The 22,553-nt window shown below is 47.0% G+C and overlaps 1 protein-coding gene across 7 annotated transcripts in view; it reads left to right on the top strand.

Moving 5' to 3' along the window:
* The window catches only part of MVB12B (multivesicular body subunit 12B), a 211,581-nt gene that overhangs the window by 52,330 nt on the left and 136,698 nt on the right, over positions 1-22,553 (top strand). For all 7 annotated transcript variants that reach the window (XR_005203477.1, XM_037745932.1, XM_017549134.2 and 4 more), the window contains exons 3-6: positions 3,116-3,223; positions 8,642-8,738; positions 14,143-14,272; positions 17,614-17,736. Coding sequence is in view for 6 of the 7 variants with exons in the window: in XM_037745932.1 (XP_037601860.1) it covers positions 3,116-3,223; positions 8,642-8,738; positions 14,143-14,272; positions 17,614-17,736 (458 nt within the window). In the remaining variant the exon portion in view is untranslated. The remainder of the gene's footprint in view (positions 1-3,115; positions 3,224-8,641; positions 8,739-14,142; positions 14,273-17,613; positions 17,737-22,553) is intronic.

Below are 22,553 nucleotides of genomic sequence, written 5' to 3'. Positions count from 1 at the left end.
CAGAGCAGATGTCCCCTTTTTTGGTTTAGAAACATTAGCACTGTCTTTGGAGTGCTCATGCACTAAGGCAGGCACTCTGCATGTCCATGGTCTCCTCTGCCCCGGCAGTGATGCCCACAGGGAGAGGCAGCATGTCCACTTTGCAGAGGACAGGACTGGCTTAAGCCATTGGGCCTCAAGTTCAAGTCTGCCTGTGAATTCCTTGCTGCTCATGCTCTACACAAAGTGGTCCTCCACCCCACACCCCACCTCTCCCCAACTTTCTGATGCTGGGACCTAAGGCTGACTGCTGAGCTTGTAAGCTTCTGCAGGGGCACCAGGGGGGCATGGGCAACATCAGGTAGACCCTGCCTTGAGTCAGGTGTGTGGGATCCTCTTGGGGTTGTGACTTCAGCCACATAGACAGATCATTTATCTTGCAGATCATTAGCTCTCCTGACTTGGGATGGAAAGAATTTAGGTTATTAGGCACCTTTATGTGACCGGGTTGGGAAGAAGCCCCTGAGTACATCTTATTGCTGTAGGGAAGACAGGCCAGAAATGCCCACCTTGTTCCAGCAGGGCCGCCTTCCCAGTGTTCTCAAGGAGCCAGGAACCCACATCGTACTCCTCACCCAATACCTGGTGCTATGGGTCCCTGCACCATCCAGCCCTCTGGGCTCCGTTCCAGAGCCCTGCTCTGCCCAGCACCACCTTCCTTGGGGGTTAGGGGAGGTGCACACTCGTGCTCTCTCTCTCTCTCTCTCTCTCTCTCTCTCTCTCTCACTCTCTCACTCATTCTTCCCACCTTACCTCCCTGGGCTCCTTCATGATGCCTTTACACACTTTTACGTCATTGCAAATGAGTTTTGGTCCAGGTCAAAGCTGGGCCTTGGGTCATCCTTGTTTAATGCTTCACAGATAAGGATTGGGGGAACAGTGAAGTGTAGGCTCAAACAGAGGAGCCCACACTGCCGGCTTTTTCCCATTACATTTTCATTTCTCACTCAGAAACTAAGGATGGTTCTAGCAGTGTGGTGAGTGGAGAGAATCATCACTGGCAAACCCTGGAGACCTTTCTAGTGTTGGGTTAGAATGCACACCCGCCTCTGTGGGATTCCCAGATACCCAAACAAGCCCTTCTAGACGCCCTTGTCTGCTGGAAGGCTAAAGGCACAGCTCCCTGTCTTCCAGCGCAGCTTGTGGTTGGAGTGTTCTGCAGACAGTTTATCAGAAATTATGCATTTATTATAGAGAGACCATGGAGGTTCCCTAATTCCTTTTGTTTACAGCATGTTTTATTTTTACATTTTAGTGGTTCCGAAATTGGAATGCATCTTAAAATAGACACACATGTTTGGGTGTGGTACTATACCTTTTTGTGTGTGAAGGGGTGTTCCCCAAATGACTGCATCCTAGAATTGAGGAAATACAGTAAAAAGTGCATTGGGAGAAAATCTTTCAAAACATAGAATCCATGGGAGAAAACAAGCATAGGACGTCCTTCGTGGTGGAGGAGCTGAGACTACTGCCTTAAATCTCATGTTTCTCTAGAAACTCTATGTGTCACCATTATGGGGAAAAATGCCGACCTCCATTCCATCCTGTTTCTATCTGTGGGGGTGACATACTTGGAGAAACAGTTCCTAAAATTATCCCCATACCATTCCTCCTTCAGCTTTCAGGTCAAATATATTTGCATCTTTATCATAAGGGCCTTTCTTTTCCCGTTGTTATATTTGCTAATTTACAATTGTTTAGTTTGAAAAACAAGCATTTTTTCTTTTGCCTCCTGGCCTTTTGGTTTTTCTAAGGCAGCCTCAGAGAGGGTGGCTGTGGTGGGCTCCAGGAATGTCCTGGGGAGCCTAAGCCCACTGGGCTGGGGTCCTGGCACCCGCCTCCGCCATGAGCATGTGACAGGCAGAGGCCATCCATGTGCTGTGGGGCCCGCCATGCTCTGTGTAGAGCCTGCAGTCAGTGTGCAGGATGGGGCCGCATCAGAGCAGTTCTGTGTGAAGAATGGAGGCACTTCCAGCAGTTTGTCAGGACGGGCAGGAGCTTGTTAGGTCAAGGACTGGATCCCAAAGTCTAAAGCTCGAAAGGAGAACCCAGAAGGAGTCCAAAAGTGAACTGCTCAGAGACTTCCTGCAGAGTTTATTCCAAAACGGGTGCTGCTCCTCAGTCTTTCTGGATGCCTCCCTTCGAGGTGCTTAACAGAAGGCATGCAAGGTTGAGTCATACTCTCACAGGGAGGCTGAGGCAGAAAACAGACCAAGCCCTGACCAGCAATTCACAGAGCAGTCTGGAAAGAAATAGGAAGAAAGCACCACCCTCTTCTAGCCTCCTCCTCCTCTCCCATCTCCTTTGCACGCTCTCACCACAAAGCCGGGTCTTTCATTCGAATATCCCCTAGCCCAGCCCCAGTCTAGGTCACAGGGGCTTTGATACTCAGATCAAGGCTGGCTGGTGTCATTCTCAGACACTTCCTAGTGGAGAATTTCTACAGCTGCAGATGAGAAAATGGCTTCCTAGTGAGACTAGGAACAAGGGACCAAGTCTTCTTTTGTTTTTCTATCCTGATCCACTTTCTGACCTTGAATACCACTCTCAGGGCTTGTACCAAGAGGATGCAGGGTAGAGTGAAATGTTTCTGACCTCACTCTCCGCCCCAGCCTCCAGTAGAATCCCATTGACTGAAGCACCCAGCTGGCCCTGAGGCCCTAGAACAGGAGGCTGTGTCACCCTCACTGCAGCCCCTCAGGTGGCTCATCACACCCTGTGGACTCCTTTCTTCACCCCTGTGAGTAAGTGGTAATAGCTGCTTAATGTGCTGACTTACCCAATCCCTTCTTGGTCCATTACAACAAAAGTTGCTCTTTTCTCATTAGAACCATTTTTGTCAGGGCGTCTTTAATCAACAGCTTCCCCAGGGACAGTATTTTTAGAAGTTGTATTTTTCACACTTTCCCATTTCCCCTTTTGGAAAATCTCATCCCAGTGCCTAGTGAAATGAACTAATGAGATGCCCGGAGAGCCCGGGCCCGTGTTAATTGGAACATGCAGAAGAAGTGGCCACACACACCTTCAGCTCCTTCCTGCCTTACCTGCGGTCCTTTTCTCTGTCTCTTTGGTGTAGGTTGCACAGACAGCAGATGGTGTGGATGCCGACCTCTGGAAAGACGGCTTATTTAAATCCAAGGTTACCAGATACCTGTGTTTCACAAGATCATTTTCCAAAGAAAATGTAAGTCTAGTCGTAGTTTCTGTTTGCTGAGTGAGCGCAAGTAATTTACATTCCTGTTTGGAATTTCCTCATTTTGTTGTTGTGGTTTATTTTCATTGCCATATTAATTTATCTGTGGTTTTAGGGAACTGGGTAGAATCAGCAGCCAGCACTGTGTTTCATTTATTAACAGTATTATTAACCATGTACCCAAGTGTACCGTGAATTCCATTAAATTGTGTTCTCAAAAGGAAACCAGGAAATTTCTCTCCCAGCTCTCATTTGCCTACCTTTCCTCCAAGCAACAAATCACAGGGTAGTGCGGCAGTGAGAGTTCTCCAGTGGAGCGGGATTTAATGCTGGCCAGCAAAGGCAGCATGGCTCAGGGAGGGCCCATATGACCCCACCCCGTCCACAGACATCATGCCCTTGCTTCCACAGTGACGTTTCTGCTCCCTTTGAGTCTCTATGTGACATATCACATTTCATTATTTTTGTGGGTAAGTATCCACTCATGCAGATTTCTCTTACTGTGCTTTTTAAAAATTCTTGCACCTGTAAATTAGGAAACTTTAAAGACATCTACTATGGTTTTTTTGTTGTTGTTGTTTTTACATCTAATAAGGTATTTTAATAGATGAATTAGAAAAAAAGGAAGTAGCTTTAGTGAGTATCTTCTCTGTGCAAGGCCTGTCCTGGGTACCTCATTCTGTCTGCACATAATCTCTACAAGTGGAAGTTTCTTTCCAGTGAAGAAACTGAGATCCAAGAGGTGATACGCTTGTTCAAGGTTACTTCTCTTCCGTAGTCCCAAATAGGGAGCAGTTGGGATTTTCATTTACAGAGCTAACATTTCATTTTTGGTCAAATGTTATTGTCTCTTTGTCATGTCAGTTTTTATTTTTGGAAATCTTTTTATTGATTTATTTACTGTTATAAATTATAACAGTAATATTTATTTGTGGTTAAAGAAAAAAAACTGAACCCAGATAACAAATATCCTCATTCAACAGCGTGAAATGAGGAAAGCATTTCAACAGCATGAAATCTGCCACCTGGGGAGAAGAGGGTGGGTCCATCGCAGGGTCCTGGCATGTCCCCTCAGTGTTTTCTGAATGTAGACCATCACGTGACTTTCTGGCTTGCACTCTCCTGTACCCCCATTCCTGTTGTTTGTTGTTAAGTCTTTAGTAGGAGAATTATTCTGAACATATTTAGGACTGGGAGAAAAGTCATTGCTTTATTTTTTTCCCCCTAATTACAAGAGCAATATATGCTCATTGTAAAGTACAGAGTTTATAATGGAGTCAGGGAAAACCTTGGCACAAAAGACTGGTAATCTTCCCAATTCAGGCATTTGAGTATATTTTAAATACCAGGAAGGTAGCAAGGCTAAAGCATGGACAAGGGCACTGTGAGCTTATAATGAGTCCCCACAGGTTCCCCGGCTCACTGAGCAGCCGAAGGAAACACCCAAGCGTGGGCTGAAGGCTGAGTAGAGGCTTCAGTTAAAAATGAGTAGAGGCCAAAGAGGCTTCAGTTAAAAGTGGCCCGAGGACAGCCGTGATCTCTGTGATCATTTTTTATTTTTGTTCTCATTGCATTTTACCCCAAAGACTGTGGTGTGTTGGTACCTAGGCTAGCGGAGTCCCCACATACCTTGGAGTGGGGACAGTGACAGATTTGAATGTGACAAAGACAAGTCACCGGGGCTTGTTAGCATTGGGTGTCGTGGGTAAATGTATTAGAGAAAACCTATTGATTTAGTCAACATGTGTTGAACGTTAAAAAGATATTTCTTGGGCATGATGAAGGGATGTTAGAATAGGACAAAGGCAGTGTGAGAAGCCTCTGCCTCGCTTTTGAAGCAGTGCATATTGTTTTTGGAAAAAGAATGAATGGATCCGATACTGGGATCCAAACGATCGAGTTCCAGCGGTTGGAAGGGGCCCTCTTGCCAGCCCAGGAGTGCAGGAGGAATCAAATATTTTAATATGTTACAGCCAGTCTGTGCTGGCCCTGTAGTCTAAACCAAGACTTTGAAGAACATAATGTTTTACAACTGTAAAGGAGGGATGTGGGATCTCCAGACTGGACAGATTTCTTAATTAGGTGACTTGAGACTCCCAGCGTAGGAGTTTTGGGAGACCCCTTTGGAACCTAAATTCCTTTCCCCCAATAATGCTATTAATACAGAAACCTGGCTTTGGAGTGACATTGCTTCCTGGGGAAGGATCGAGATTAATTGCACTTTTCATGCCCTGTACTTTCTGCATTACCTGTAATAATAATGTACATAGATTAGGTAGGGAGGATATTAAACAGAAGGATTTATGAACATTTGAATATTAAGTTGGTTATCTGTGGCTACCTTAAATGCAAGGTTGTCAAAAATAATTACAGTATACTAGCAAATACTGGCTACCAGAGACAATATAAATACCCTGAGTCAGTGCATATTGGGCTTTTGGCATGAATCATTTGCTCAACAAGGATTGGGAATACGTTCTTCATATTTATGAGGAGGAAATGAAAGAGAGCACAGATGGGGGAGGGGAGAGGAACAGGCAAAATTAATGGTGTCGCAGACCCACTGTATTAAACCCAGTACAGTGGCAGCCCTGTGTGAGGAGGGACCACACTTGGGCTGTGGGGGGCTCTGACAGTGCAGCCTCCCATCTTGTATGCATGCAAGGGGTTTTCCATGCTTTTTCTTTTTTTAAATGGCCGCACCACTGATGTTCAGGTTTTAAAATCAGGGACATTTGTAGAGTGTGTGGAGGGTGAGGTCACTAAGTGGTTTGCAGTTGACTTCTGTAAAACCCAACTTGTCAAGTAGAAGACATTTGGGAAGGATATTGATGAATGCCCATCCATCTGCAGGGCAGGAAAACATACCTAGTTGTTAATTTCTCAATGCAGAAAGCAGTTATGACATGGAAAAGCAACTGCCATGAAAAAAAATTATGATAGATTAGGCCAGGCGATTCTGAAAGCAGCTGATGCTTGCAAGTTAGGTTAACAGTTCAAACGCTTCCTACACGGTCAGAGATTTATTCCGCGTTCTGAGGTCCCACTTACCACTCACTAGGCTGTGCTGTACATTGTCTTCCTGAAGCCCAGCTACCTGGAATGTCAGAATATTAATTGTTGCCAAACATGATAGTTCTGAGAGAAAGAAACGGTTTCCTGATGGCAGTGCCGTAAAAACACTGATCATAGATTATACTTGCTGTTTTGACCTTCCTAGTTAAATTTTAATAATTTATTTCATTTGTATACTTTTGGTTGATAATATATCTTTATATTTATTAGTGTATATCAGTACTTTAGATATTTTTATTATATAGTTCAGATTTGACATCTCAGCAAACCCAACTTGATGTGTGTGTGTGTGTGTATGTGTGTGTGTGTGTATTTTATTAAGACAAAGTCTCCCTCTGTTGCCCAGGCTGGAATGGAGTGACACAGTCTCAGCTCACTGCAACCTCCGCCTCCTGGGTTCAAGCGATTCTCCTGCCTCAGCCTTCAGTATAGCTGGGACTACAGGTGCCCACCACCACACCCAGCTAATTTTTGTATTTTTTAAAGTAGAGGCAGGGTTTCACCATGTTGGCCAGGCTGGTCTCAAACTCCTGACCTTAAGTGATCTGCCTGCCTTGGCCTTCCAAAGTGCTGGGACTACAGGCATGAGCCACTGTGCCCAGCCAATTTTTACTTTTTATTTTTTTGAGACAGGGTCTCACTCTGTTGCCCAGGCTGAAGTCCAGTGGCATGATCTTGGCTCACTGCAGCCCCAACCTCCCAGGCTCCAACCATCCTCCTACTTCAGCGTCCTGAGTAGCTGGGGCTACATGCATGAGCGCCACCACACCCAGCCATTTTTTTTTTTTTTTCATTTCTGGAGATGAGGTTTTGCCATGTTTCCTAGGCTGGTCTCAAACTCCTGAGCTCAAGCGCCCTATCCGCCTTGGCCTCCCAAAGTGTGGGGATTATAGGTGTGAGCTACAGCACCTGGCCTCCAGTTTGATTTCTGACTCTGAGTGGCCCAGTTGAAAAATGTGCCCCCAAAATTAATTTATTCAGCAAATAATTGCTGAGTACCTGCTGTGTGGCAAAAACCATGCTCGGCTTGTATTTACAGTAGGAACAGAGATAGTTTTGGTTCTCATGGTTCTTAAACTCTAGAAGGGAGACAGATATTAAACAACCCCTCAAATTGATAGGAAGGGAAAAAGAAAGTGCCAAGAGGGAACATGACACAGTTTAGATGATGAGAACTCCCTGCTTGGATTTCAGAGACGTGGCACAGTGCAGGTGGAGGTGGGATCTTGGCTCCCATGCGCAGAGATGGAGGCAGCAGCCCTTCTTCTCTAAGCAAGATGGAACAACAGCCTGAGAAGTTGCTGTCCAGGGCAGAGTGATGGCTGACCAACTAGATGCTTGTCCAAGGATGCTGAACAAGTAAACGGAGAGCATGCTCATGCTGGGCTTCGGGGATGAGGCACTTCTGCAAAATGGGCACGTGGAGTGCACTGCTAGTATCCTAACAGGAGAGATTTGAGATTAGAACCCATCATTCTTTCCTTAACTGGCTCTGACTAGAGAGGGGGAACCAAGCTGCAGATTACTCTGAAGATTTTGATGAAATCTCCAAAGAGGCCCCACATATTTAAGTTGTAGGGTAGATATCTTTAGCGCTCATTTCCAGCTTGAAATGCAGGCTGCAAGTGCCAGCATGTTTGCAAAGAGCTCTCTCTTGCAATTACAGAATAGTCTACTGTCTTTGAAAGATATTTTTACACTAGTTACAGAAACTGCGCACTGTGGACCCCATACACTACCACTAAATAGAAACTTTAGGAGGCCCTGGTGCATGTCATTTTAGAAGATGTGTAATATTGAGGCAGCAGGGCTTTCACTCTGTATTAGTTTATGATTCTTGGGATTTTGCAGAATGTATCTAGCAACTGAAATGTGTGTCACTATGCAGACTGGTGATCACTTAGGAGTGTGATGGGTTCCCTGTCGGGTTTACGTGCAGCTCTTCCCTATGAGTGCCTCAGGAATTTGTCTTTCTAAAACCTCCTGGCCTTGAGATCTGATGCTCAGGGCTGAGTTGCAGCCTGGTCCCAGGACCTGTGAGCACAGCTGCCCTCTGCTGAGTTATGTCTAGAGCATCTCCTGGGTTGCTCCGAACTCACCAAGGCCGTGTCTGAGTCAGTGGCTTTGAGGTTCCGCAGATGAAACTCCTTCCCGGGGGCCGCACGAGTCCCTTTGTAACCACTGGGGAACATTAAGTGTCACCTACTCTAATTAACCTGCTGTCATAAAGCTGCACAAGTCATTGTGTTAAATATGCATCTTGAAGCCAAAATGGCAAACCTACCACAGGCATGTTCAGATTAATAGTCTGTATCTCTTTTCTTTCTTCCCAAGAGTCATCTGGGGAACGTGTTAGTAGATATGAAGCTCATTGACATCAAGGACACACTGCCTGTTGGCTTCATCCCAATTCAGGAGACGGTGGACACACGTGAGTCATCCTTTAGTAGCACTCGTCACAATGAGGGTTTTCTTCTTCCAGGTATATTTGTAGGTGTTTTTTATGTACATTTTTCTTCAGAAATATTTTAGGAGGACTTACTGCGTGCCCATGAATAAACCCTGCTGCTTTTGATGTGTGTCTGGCTGAGTTCTCCAAGGAGTTTGCAGATATTCTGGGTAGTGGCATGTAAATGAGCAGAACATCCCTTTCTTTTAGAATGGTGCTCCCTGCTGAATTGGCTCACTGGGGAATAGAATGGTGAAACTGGATATAGTTTGTCTCTAGTCCTGCCTCTGGTGTTGCTGAAGCCAAGCTTGGCACAAGATCCAGAAGGAGGCAGAAAGAAAACAATCAGAAGATGCCCAGAGAATACAAGACCAATAATGTGCCCATTTGGGGCCCATAGAGCAAGAAAGAAAAGTGAGAATCAGAAAGACTGTGAATTAAAGTTCACAGGTTCGAATTGGACTGAATATTCTGACCCCTGAGCAGTGCCGAGCAGAAGTGAATTACTGAGGAATCACAGTTTCTTCACGGTGCTGGAGCGCTTGGAGCTTCTTGATCCTCACATGGGTGATTAAATGGTGCTGGAAAACTTCTGGCAATTGGGCTTCCTTGTGCTGGTGTAATATAACTTACCTTGTTTCGTTTTTAATCACTTGTCAGCCAACCTTAGGATATCTACAACAGTGAACACACAAAAAATACAGAGAATCCTTTTGTTACAACGCAGGATTCGTTAATTAAATGGTCTGTCTCATTTTCTGTCTCATACTTTATTCTTTCATAATTCGCCCCACTTTGGTCCCACTATTTTTTGCTGTTTTCTTGCTATCACTTCATACGATATGAACTAGAGTTTCTATCTCTATGCACATCCCACCTAACTGTTATTTTCATGAAACCAGCAGACCTCGTTGTATAGCATGTTTTTATTTTCCTGATGGCCTCTTCACATTTCGACATTGGATTGCTTTTTGTCTTTTGTTACTGTATGTATTACCTGATATTCATAAGAGCTGATATTTAGTATGCATTTACTGTATGCTTACCCCTGTGATAAAAGCTTTGCCTCCCTGATTTCATTTAATCTTCAGAAGACCCCTCTTTAGAGATGGGCATTATTATACCCATTTCACATATGAGAAAAATGAAGCACTCACTACTTAGGGATTAAAGAACTTGGCCAAGGTCATACATCTAGAACTGGAGGAATAACTAGAATGCTCACATACGTCTTAACGCCAGCCACACTTTTTAACCACAATGCCACACTGGAAGAGCATGTGTAAGCACCTTTTACAGTTATCTTTTATATTAATATATAGAGTTTTAAAAAATTAAGATATAACTCACATACCATGCAATTCACCCGTTTGACATGTACAGTTTGGTGGTTATTAGTAAATGCAGAGTTGTGCAACCATTATTGCACATTCTATCACCCCCGAAACGCATTATCAGGATATCACTCCATATCCCTTAGTAACCACTCTTATTTCTCTAGAGTCCTCACCTCCCCACTCCCCACCAGCCCTAGGCAACCACTGATCTGCTTTCTACATAGATTGGCCTATTCTGGACATTTCATATAAATGGAATCACACAGTGTGTGGTCTTTTGTGACCAGCTTCTCTCACTGAGCATAATGTTTTCAAGGTTGGTCCATGTTGTAGGATAGACCGTTGCTTCATTCCTTCTTATCACCAAATAATAGAATATTATATGGATATACCACATTTTGGTTATTCATTCAACTGATGTATACCTGGGCTGTGTGTACTTTTTGGCTGTTAGGCATGAGGTTGCTATGAACATTCATGTGCAAGTTTTTGTGTGGACATGTTTTCATTTCTCTTGGGCATCTACCTAGTCATGGAATTGCTGGGTCATGTGGTAACTAGGTATGTTTGAAGAACTACCAAATGATGCTTCAAAGGAGCTCCACTGTTTCTTATTCCCACCAGCAGTGTACGTAGGTTCCACGTTCCCCACACCTTCACCAGCACTTCCTTATTGTCTGTCTGTTTGATTCTATCATCTTAGTGGGCGTGAAGTGGAATCTCCTCGTGCTTTCTGTTTGCCCTTCTCTGATGGCAAATGACGTTGAGTATCTTTTGACGTGCTCGTTGGCCATTTGTATGATCTCCTCTGCTTAGATCTACAGTTGTCTCAAAGACTTGGATTGATTTCCTGCGTTTCCCGTGTTTTTCAGTTTTAACATTTGCGTTGGTGTTCGTTTTTTGACAGTCCATTGACCTTGAATGTCTTTATATTGATATGCTGTGGAGCCACAAGGGGTTTTCCATTCTGCATTTTCCTCTCAGTTAATTGGACCAGTTCACTGAGGCTCTGTCCTGCCTGGGCTTGGGGCAGCTGCTGGGGGGCCAAGGGGTCCTGGTTGGGAAGTTTCTCCCCTGTAACTGGGAGTACACAGGTTGTTGTCCCAAGTGTGGACTCTGCGGTTGTCCTGAGCCCAACGCCAGGTGCCTTGTCACACCGGATGGTGGGTGGCTGGGAGCCTCTTCATGTCTGGGTCTAGCAACATTTCCTGGAGCCTTTACCCAGGGGACAGAGGAGCCCACGCTGACCAGATACGCCTTATGGTCAGCTCTGTATTGTTTGAGAGTATTCAAGGCCCTGATTTTATAAAGTCAGCCAAAACCAGGAGACTCCTGTAATTAATTTAAAATATAGTTTGCTGTAATCCATAGCACTGAAAAACTGGAAGACTGTTTGTTTTAGTAAAGTGCTGTGTACTTTCTCTGTGTTCATTAGCATGACTGAACACATTTCTATTGACTATGTATAATATGTTTACTTAAAATTAGGCCTGCTTAAGCATGTGTAATTAGTGGCTCCATCTCTTACCCCGAGTTGCTGCAGACAGAGGAATGGAGCCAAGAGCAGCATGGCAACAGCAAGTGAAACACCCAGTGTTAGTTTCCCTTGTGTAACAGTCTCATCTTCTTCACGCTTTCAAAGGCCAACCTGATGAGCTGATAATCTTTGAAGGTGCAGAGTGGCTGTGAACAGTGCCCACCCCCACCCCCCAGGTTGCAGTCCCAAGTGTGGACTTCAAGGTTGGGTCTTGTCACACAAGAGTGTGGGCAGGAGGGAGCCTCTTCATTTCCGGTTCTAGGGTCATTTCCTAGATGTTCTGCAGTGTTGGGTCGGGATTCAGAACTTTGTTTCTCTCCGCTTGTAGATCTGCCCTTGCTCTCAGTTTCTGTGCCTGGAAAACCCACTATCCGACTCTTTAAAAAACAAACTTACATCACTAAAAACATAATAACAACAAAACAATTCTACTGATTTTCTTGTCCTCTTTCCCCCCCACGCACCCCACCCCTGTAGTAAAACCCCCGGGCAGGACTGTACTTCTCCTCATTCTGTTCCTCAATTTGAATGTGCTATTGAATGTATCATTTCCTGCCACAGAACTGCAAGGTCTTGAAACCCAATACCAAGTACAGGCATAAATTACACATTAGAGGCTTGCTTGTCAATAATGACAGTAAGATTCCATGCAGCTGTTCTTTACTGAGCACTTACTGTGTGCCACATACTGGACTAAGTGGATCATATGTGCTGGCACAGTGCAACCAGCCCACATCCCTGTGTGGTGGGTTTCATTAACTCCCTTTTACAGTTTACCAAGACCCAGAGAAATTAAGTAACTTGCCTAAGGTCACAGGGCCAGAAAATGGTGGAGTTGGGATTTCAACCCAGATCAGTCTGACTCATGTATTAAATGGCTGCAGCTGGTTGAAACTCAGGTTTAAAAACACAAACACACACATCCCATTAGTCAGCACTGGAGGTTGCTCGGGGACCAACTTCTTACTCTAAGGCTTGATAAGTAAGAGAAAAGAATCACGTGCTTATCCTTTATTTCCTATATAAAACTTATTTCAGGAAGACCAAATAGTTGATGAAGGTAAGTTATGTATAGGAGGATTCTAGCTTAAAAGTGCAGAAGGAAGCCAGGTGCCATGGCTCACGCCTGTAATCCCAGCGCTTTGGGAGGCCGAGGCAGGTGGATCACAAAGTCAGGAGTTCAAGATCAGCCTGACCAATATGGTGAAACCCTCATCTCTACTAAAAATACAAAAATTAGCCAGGCGTGGTAGCACATGCCTGTAATCCCAGCAACTCAAAAAGCTGACGTAGGAGAATCACTTGAACGCGGGAGGCAGAGGTTGCAGTGAGCTGAGATTGCGCCACTGTACTCCAGCCTGGGCTACAGAGCGAGACTCCATCTAAAAAAAATAAAAATAAAAATAAAAAGGCAGAAGGAATAACAGAGTTCAAAAATCACCATTGTGAACCTTAATAAAGTATGGATCTTAGCAACAGTCATCAGGGGGTGAGAAAGTGCTCAAAGGATGGCCGTTGGGGAACTGTGTGACCAAGGTCCCAGGCCAACACCAGCAGAACTCAGCAAGAATGGCCCAGCCAGACCCCGGGCCTTGCTACATGACAGGCTAGAAGGACATGTGCCTCTGGGCAGCATGTGCACCTAAAAGACCTAAAACCTGAGTCTAATCGAGGCCTTAGCTCTGTCAGTCTACAGAAAGCACAGGGGAGGGACCCGATTTCTCCAACCTGTCAGTGCTCTGAATAAAAGGGAGCAGGAGTGGTTTTTCCAGAGCCAAATGGACTGGGAGGCCTGACGCCCAGAGGCAGCGCCTTGTCATCCTGCAGATCCCGACACAGGCAGAATGGAGAAAATGTGCGTGGAGACTCTCTCTTGGATGATACTCGGGAATTCTGTTCATTTTGTTAGGAATGGTGATGGCCTGGTGGTCTTTAAAGAAGTGTTTATCTGAGATGCCTACTGAGATATTGATGGCAACATGACCTAGTGTCATTGGGGATTCATTTTAAGTATCCAGCAAAACTGCAGGGCTGGGAAGAGAGGAAACCAGCTTGTCCATTTTGTGTGGTATTGACACTGGGTGGTAGGAACACGTGGATTCTTTCCACTATTCTCTCTGCTTTGGGGTATGTTTGAAGATTTCTGTAATAAAAAGCAGAAAAGAAAAGAAGTCCATGTGGTGAAATGTGAACGCGCGGGGCGTCAGCGCAGGTTTCTGATGGCTGAGCAGTGAGCAGATTATGGTTGTGGCTCTTAGAAGCCACCAGGTTTACTGCAGCGTGTGTGGTCCTCTCTTCAGCAGGGGGTGTCTGGGTTGGCCCCTGCATGCAGAGCAGGGTGACTGCAGCCCCAGGGAAGGCAGGCGGCAGAGCCCAGCCCTTCTGTCCAGCAGCTTAGGTGACCTGCCACTTCTGCTGCCAGGAACGGGGTGTGACAGGGGACGTGGGTTTCAGAGTAGACATAGTGGCATCTCTGGAAAACTTATACCTTTTCTGTTGTCCTTTCCTTCAGAGGAAGTGGCTTTTAGGAAGAAGAGGCTGTGCATTAAGTTTATTCCACGGGATTCAACAGAAGCTGCGATTTGTGACATTCGGATCATGGGTCGGACCAAGCAGGCCCCGCCTCAGTACACATTTATTGGGTGAGTGTTAATGACAGGAATCTCAGCTGCTGCTCTTCCCTGAGAGCGCTCAGAGCACTCCAGGCAATGAGGTCCAAGAGGTTTTCGCTCGGTCCCCAGGCTCTCAGCCACGGGCCTCCATCAGTCCAGCACTCCCCGCTGCCCTTCCTGCTCAGCTGCGGCCTCTCCGCGTCTAGGCTCGCTCTGCTGACTCCACCTTAGGGCCTTTCCTCCCCTGCCCTTCTGCGCATTCACCCTTGCAGCTCCTCTGGGTCCTTCCCCGACGTCCTGTGATGCCACTGGCCTCAACTCTCCGCACCGGTTATTCACCCTAAGAAAGGTCACAGGGACCTATTTTGTACCACGGGGCCAAGGCCACTGGATGTCGTCATGAGTGAGGCAAAGGCCCTGCTGTCACTGAGCTGATGTTCTAAAAGGGACAGATGAGCAATAAACAAGAAAATAAATGAAATAATTCCGGACAGTGAGGAGAGTGAAACACAATGATAAAGAGCGGGCTCCTCCGTGAGGGGGTCAGGAAGGTGACGCTTGAGCAGAGACCTGAACGTCAGGAAGCCAGCCATGCACAGATGTGAAGCAGAGCCTGCGAGGCAGAGCAGAAGGAGAGACACGGGAATGCGTGGGCCATGTTCTGGGTGCAGAATGCAGCCCCGTGCAGCCGCAAGAGCCAGGGAGAATGCTGGGACAAGGGTGAGGGTTGGCAGGACCTCCTGGGACATGGCCTGGAGTTCATTCCAAGCACACTGGAAAGCAAGCGGAGGGCTCCAAGTCAGGAGGAAACACAAATGCTACACAGCATGATAATTCCCCAGTAAGCAGGGAACTGCCAAGGCCTGGGCCCGTTTGTGCCTTGTTCCTCCTATAGCCTCAGCACCGAGCATGGGCCTGGCTCTGTTGTGGCTCCATAAATACTTAGTACAGTGGAATTCCAGGGTTTCACCCAGGGCTCTGTGGATTGTAAGTGACAGGAAACCCAACCCAGTTTGGCTTGAGCAAAAGGAGGAATTTGTTGGCTGGCATGACAGAAGAGTTCGGGAGGCAGGACTGGCACGCCTGGAAGCGGGAGCTGGAAGTCCAGCCCTGGGTTTTGGTTGCCCTGTCTCCCTCTGGCTCTGGTGCTGGGCTCTGTTCTGACGTGTTTCCGCCTCAGGGAGGCCCGGCGCTGCAGTAGCTCCACCTGCTTTTCATCCAGGTTCAAGTCCAGAGGCCAGGAGCAAGTTTGTGTTCCTGATAGTTCAAAAGAAGTTCTAGAATTTACACTCACTGGTCTTGATTGATTTAGGTAGGGTCATGTGCACCCTGGGCTGGTCACTGTTTTCTGGAAAATTCTTCCATTGACCAGGCCTGAGCAGGAAGTAGGATCACCTCCATGGGAACTCAAGGACTAAGCATGATGGGTGCTGCCCCTAAAATACGGAGGGGAAGTAAAAAGTCAGAAAGGGGGCGAGCGGATGCCAGCTGACAGAGGAAATAGATGCTCACTGTCCTCAGTCAACTGCAATTCTAGGTGTGCACGTTACTCAGTGTGGTAGATGGTTTACCACCCCCTCAGCCAGGCCTGGCAAGTGCCATATGTCCCCCTGTGGGCTCCCAGAGACACCTGCTCCTCCTTAGCTTCTGAGGCCGGCCTCCTGGCTCAGGCCTGTACCCTGCTTTGCTCTTGTTCATTTGAGCCCAGAGCCGCCTCTTTATCAGCCAGGGCCTTTCCTGAAGGCCTAGACCTGGACAGAGAAGCAGATGAGTCCTTGTGGCATTTGCTTGAAGCCTGTAGGGAGCAGGTACCACAGAAATGCATATAAGTTTCACCTCGGTGAGTCTTCAGCTCAGGCACCTGAGTGCTCTGTGTCAAGATCATGTGGTTAAAAAGGACCCTGTGATCACTCTCCTCCTACACACTCAAAAAGCCTGTTTCCCAGCGTGGTTTACAAATAGGACTACAGGAGTAGGAAATAGTTAAGAGAATAAACATACTTTAGGCACCTCAGAAGCACCCATTTACATATAAATGGCAGAAACCAGCAATTTAGTAATGAACTTTTAAAGTCTAATATCAGTTACTATGTGTATCTTTAATTACAAACTATCCTGTTGTAAAAAGATTCCATTTTTAACCAATTTAAACCATTTTAAGGAATAGATATTTACCAGTATATACCTTGATAAAACCAAAGCCTTTTTTCCTTGATATCACGTTGGAAATATTGCTACAGTTTTAATTCATCTTGGGACAAAAAATCTTTTCCAGAGGAAGACAATTCCAGTGTTATTTTTAAGCAAGGAAATTTCAAATTCAGTATTCAGAACTCTAAGTCACTTATTCTTAAAAGCAGGCACAGCTCTACATGTTACTTTGCAAGAGTGGGACTATCAGCTGGGGAAGAGAGAAAATTCATACTCCAAATAGCACCTCCAAAGCCTGGCAGCTGGAGGCCATGGCCCAGATGTGGAGAAATCAGTGCAGCTGGTTGGAATCACTCAGCTAAGAAGACAAGATTGTGGTTTTACATGGTTCCTGTGGTGTTCTGAGAAGCTTATTAGGGGTTCCCACAGAATGAGTCTTTTTCCATTTTTTGAAGAGATTATATTCCTCTACACCAGGTCCCAAAGACGCAGTTGTGTGGGGCAGCTGGGAAGTTGGAAACTGAATATGGTGAAAATGATCCCGTCACTATTCCTAGGAGCATGGCTGTCTCCTCAGGACTCACGAGTGTGTGGTGTGGTGTGGGTGGGGCTGTGGTGACTGTGTAAGGAAGGTCACAGGAGAGCTTATGCAGTGTCTGGGAGGCTCCTTGGTGTCCACGCCTAGTTGTGTGACTCGTGGGGCCTCGAGTTTTCTAGTTTGAAGATGACTCCCAAACTGACCCTGAGAATGAGGCCGATGGCAGGTGACACCCAGCTGGAAGAGGCTGCGTCCTAAGATTGGGGTGTGTTAGGGAGTAGGGGGCTGATTCTTCTCATGGTTAAAAGCCAGCATCTCCCTATCTGTCTCTCCTGACTGCACAAAGGACTTGATGTGGATTATCCCATCACTCTACAAGGAAATGGTAAAACAAGAAGTTTGGAGAAGCAAGGAAAGTACCAGCTGGGGCAGGAAGGCAAGCTTGGGGAGGGTGACGCAGACAGCCTTGTCCTCAAGGCCTGCCTGGATGGAACAGGTCACCCTCGTGTGAGCTGTGATGCCCAGAGCACAAAGGAGATGGTAGAACCCATCTCACATCGGGGGTAAGAACTGATTCACTGGTGTTTGAGGCCATGACTCTTAGATGAGTTGGTTTGCTCTGTCACTCAAGTAAATGCTTTGTGCTACCCAGAGCCATGAAGATTTCTCTTTTTTCCTAAAGGGAACTGAACAGCATGGGGATCTGGTATCGAATGGGCAGAGTACCAAGAAATCATGACTCATCTCAACCCACAACGCCTTCCCAGTCATCAGCTGCTTCCACCCCAGCCCCCAACCTTCCCAGGTGAGGCCTTGTTGGTGGTGTCTTGCGTTGTCCTGTGGTCTTGGGTCCCTGGACAACCTTTTAGAAAACTGCCCCTTAGTGTCTGCTGAAGTAGTACAAAGTACAGCTGAACAATTGTAGAAGCAATATATCTTTAGAGGAGATTTTTAAAAATCTACTTGGAAATCTCTGCGTTACATGAATGCAAAGGCCATGCTGTAGTCTATTTTGTACATGTCCTACAGGCTCCTAAAATTGCAGATTATGCAACTTAAAATTGGCTTGCTATTCAGAAGAGCTGCTAGATACACACAGACACGTGCCGTGTAGCCATGTGGTTGGGCTCACTGGCCTTAAGGTAAAATTCCTTCTCTGTCTTGACTAGCAACTCATTTGAAACCCAGGAGGGTTAGTGAGTTATTATGTTCTTCATTTTCATATAATTTCTTTTTCCAATGAGCTATAAACTAAGGAATGGGTAGTTTGGGTCTGAGAGAATAGTTGAGGAGTTTTTCAGGAAATGCTAGTTTTAATAGTTGTCTCCGGCCGGGCGCGGTGGCTCAAGCCTGTAATCCCAGCACTTTGGGAGGCCGAGGCGGGTGGATCACGAGGTCAAGAGATCGAGACCATCCTAGTCAACATGGTGAAACCCCGTCTCTACTAAAAATACAAAAAATTAGCTGGGCATGGTGGTGCGTGCCTGTAATCCCAGCTGCTCAGGAGGCTGAGGCAGGAGAATTGCCTGAACCCAGGAGGCGGAGGTTGTGGTGAGCCGAGATTGCGCCATTGCACTCCAGCCTGGGTAATATGAGTGAAACTCTGTCTCAAAAAAAAAAAAAAAAATAGTTGTCTCCACAAAGAAACTTGGGAGAGCCAACTGTTTGCTCTGCAACTGATTTCAGTCATTATAGAGGTAGTAACAGCCTCTAATGGCTGGGCACGGTGGCTCACATCTATAATCCCAGTACTTTGGGAGGCCGAGGCGAGCGGATCATGAGGTCAGGAGTTCGAGACCAGCCTGGCCAACATGGTGAAACCCCGTCTCTACTAAAAATACAGAAATTAGCTGGGTATGGTGGTGGGTGCCTGTCATGCCAGCTACTTGGGAGGCTGAGACAAGAGAATGGCTTGAACCAAGGAGGCAGAGGTTGCAGCGAGCCAAGATCACACTATTGCCCTCCAGCCTTGGGTGACAGGGCAAGACTCCGTCTCAAAAAAAAAAAAAAAAGTGTAAAAGTCTCTACATTTTCTGTAAAAAGAATCCTGTCAAGTAAAACTCCTGTGCATCACTTGGAGTAAACTGAGGGCAAGGAACAAACAGCAATGGTGGATTAAGTTTGAGAAAGGGATTGCAAAAGTAAATAAAACAAGAACCGTGAGGCAGCGTCACTAAGGGATGTAACATAAATGAGAATGGATCTCAAAGCTTCCACGTGGGTGAGTATAGGGGAACAAAATCTGTCAGGAACAGGACAGAAAAGTCACCAGTGGGTCTTCCTGGGCCCTCCACACTATAGCCTGCCCTCGGGGACATGCCACCGGCTCTCTGTACCCTGTTCCTTTGTGCCAAGCCTCCGCCTCACTTGGAAGATTGCGCTGTAATGAGGCCCTGAAGCCCCGAGGACTCTGTCCTCTGGGACATCCCTCTATAAAGACAATCTGGTCTTTCTTATGACAGTTTCACAAACCAAGAGCAGTATTTAAACTTAACTACCTCTGGAATTGCCTGAAACTTTAGAAGTAGGTTTCAGTTTCACTTGGCATAAAAAGATAGGAATTGCTAATGAGCCTCCAGAGTTGCAGGATGAACAGTTGAGTTTCTTTGTTTGGTTCAGGAGTGTGAGCCTGGCTCCTTGCATCAGCACTGGTTTCTCCATTTCTGAGTGAGAGCACTGTCAGCTCTGCCCTGGAGGGCACTGCCGAGGGTCACTGTCACCTGTGCCAAGGCTATCTCAGGTGTGCCACCTGTGCTGGGGGGTCAGCTAAGCCCATGACCTATATGTGGGGGTCCTCCATCACCTGTGCTGAGGTCCATCCCCTGTGCTCACGGTCAGCTCAAGTTTGGGCTCCTGGCAGAGGCTGGAAAGCCCCCACAGGTGCAGTTGCCCTGAAGTGGTTACAGCTGCTCCCTGCTGACATCATGTGTTCTAGAAGGGCCCAGAAATGGGCGCCACCTCAGGCAGGTTTTGACTTTCTGTGGATAAAGAAAAAGTGCTGATTTTCTCAGAGAAAACAGAGAGAGTGCTCTCGGAAGCCTGCGGGTCACTGTGAGAGCAAGGTCACTTGCAGCCAAAGCAAGATGGACTGAGAACACGGGGCCACCAGAAGCCTGGCGGAATTGGAGGGTAGCACATCAAAACCAAGTGTATCTAAGGCTTACGTATTTTATCACCTCTGCTGTACAGTTTATGGTTTACAATGGCTGCAAGGAAATTGGATCAGTTTTGTTTTACTTGCCAAATAAAACAGATGTCAAAATAGTCAATATAAAATGTATTCTAATTTGGCTGAGTTAAGTCAGCCAGTGTGCAGCAGGATAATTGAATGTACATTAATGCTTCCAAGTAAAAACCACTTGCCTGTCCCAAGTTCCCCTGTGCGGTAATTTACAGGTAGGATGCACACCTATGTGGGCCTCATCCATGGGGGTTTTTTGGGTTTTGTGGGATTTTTTATTATTATTATTTTCCTATCCAGTAGCTTTGATTTTTTTTTTTAATGAAATACCGATTATTCATTCACATTTACCACTGAAGACCTAGGAAAGGATGAGTATGCTGTTTTATTCCGTGAGGCTTCAGGTCTCTGCACTCCCCAGAGGAGGAGCCTGATCGCCTCCCCTGAGGTGGGGAACAGTGGCTGGGGCTTGTGCTCCAGGTGCTGCAGGTCTGCCAGGAGCCTAGAGGGTAAAGCAGGTCCCTCAGTGGGGCCTGCAGGGCCGCACACCAGCCCCGGGAATTCTTCTCTTCCCTCTCCCAGCCCGAGCCCCAGACCTGTGCTGGTGGCCTCCTCCTCCCTTCTTGCCCCAGGCTTCTATGCCTTTGCTCCTGGTGCGCCCTGCACATAAGGTGTGTTTGGTAGGTCTCAGCACAGAGGACTCCTCTCCCAGGAAGCCCTCCCTAAGGCTCCTGGACTGGGCCTGTGATGAGTGTTCTTTGAGCGCTCCTAGGTCATCTGAAGCCTGTGTGGTGTTGTAGTCATGTCGTGAGCCTCCGAGGAGCTCCCCAGCACCCACCTGGATCCAGGCACGTATTTAGTGTCACAATAAATGTGTCCCTGGCAACCCCTCCACACTCCCTGGTCCCTGAGCACTGCATGGGTCTTTCTCGATGACGAGAGTAATCTAGGCTTGTAGAAAATTGGCAGAATGTAGAAAGTATGAAAAAACAGGAATTCTATTTCCCACTAGCAAATGCTAATAACCTTTTGTTATATTTCCCTCAAGTCTTTTTCCTGTGTACTTTTTACCTAGGTGATATCATATCGTGTAATAGCAAGTCTGCGTCTTGCTACTGTTTTCTCAGGTATCCTTAACCACTAACCTGAGAACCACAGCCAGTGCAGTCTTTTGTGTGGTGTGAATTGTCGCTGGGAGCACGGTGACGCAGCACCCTCTACTGTCCAACTGTGGCAGTGGCGGGGAACGCGGTTCTAAGCCAGAGCTGGTGGCAGGCCCCTTCCCTGCAGAGCCCTGGCCCAGGCCCATTGGGAGTACCTAGGAAGGGATGGGTCACAGATCTTGCTGCCTTCTTGAGCCTGTGTTCTTCTCCAAAGGCAAAACCACATGCTCTGCCTCCATTTCTTGTGTCATCACTCCGGTTTCAAAGAATTCCCTGCCATTTTTTGGAATGTCATTCATTCCCAGCTTTGTTTCAGACAAAAGGTAAATCTTTGCAGTGTCTGTGGGCCATCCACCTGAGGACCTCATGGTTCTAGTGGCACTGTCTTCTCTGTCCAAACACAGGAACTGCCTCTAGAAGCAGGAGCTTCCTGCAGAAGCTCTGTTATTGCAGAAAATGTTGTGGTGTCACCGGCTTTGGAGTTGTCCTTTTGGAGCGGGCAGGTCCCCAGGGAGAGGAGGGATGCTCCTAAGCTGTATCCAGTGAGTTGGTAGCTAAGGTGGCAGAAGGTGGCTTGGCAGAGCTCCTCTCCCTCATGCAGTGACAATTCATCTCACACACAGACATCACCACACACATCTCTTGACTATCTCCTAGTGCTTCTTCCGGGATCCAGAGCCTCCATTTCTCTGGGCCTCAGGCCGCTCCATCCCCTGCTCGTCCATGTCATGCACTTTGATCAACAGGAGGGGGCTGACCTTGGGACGGAGGCACGGTCGCATCTCTGTGGTCCTCTTTGGGGCTGGGCCCAGCTTTGTGAGTCAGCCTCAGGCATGTGATCAGATGGTGGGGTTTCTGATTCATCTCTGTGCTGCTGTCTGGGGCAGGGGGGCCAAAAGAGGAAACACCATCCTGGCTTCTATCAGAGCAGCCCCTCCACCATCTCTCACATGCAGGGCATCACCTGTTTCTGCTAGAAAGAAAGGGCTCTTTCTTCCTAGCAGAAGAAAGGAACGGAGCTGCTGGGACGGAGGTTTGGAAAAGCCCCAGGAGGCAGGTGGGCTCACAGTGGCTGGAGCACCAGAGGCCCCCAGTGTGATGAGTGAATGGCTCTGGGTCGACCTAGGAGGAGGCCACTGGTGGGCTGCTGCCCTCTAGCTCAGCAAGCAGCGGAACCATGGCTTGATAAAGACATCAGAAGCATGCTTATCAAATTTGCAGATGACGCAGAGTCATTAGGGTGAGCTGACGTGCTGAATGACAGAATCAATACTCCGC

The sequence above is a fragment of the Cebus imitator genome, unplaced genomic scaffold, assembly GCF_001604975.1.
Source record: "Cebus imitator isolate Cc_AM_T3 unplaced genomic scaffold, Cebus_imitator-1.0 Scaffold216, whole genome shotgun sequence".
Classification (NCBI taxonomy): Eukaryota; Metazoa; Chordata; class Mammalia; order Primates; family Cebidae; genus Cebus; species Cebus imitator.
Note: the sequence above shows the minus strand (reverse complement) of the source record. Positions and strands in the feature narration are given on the sequence as shown.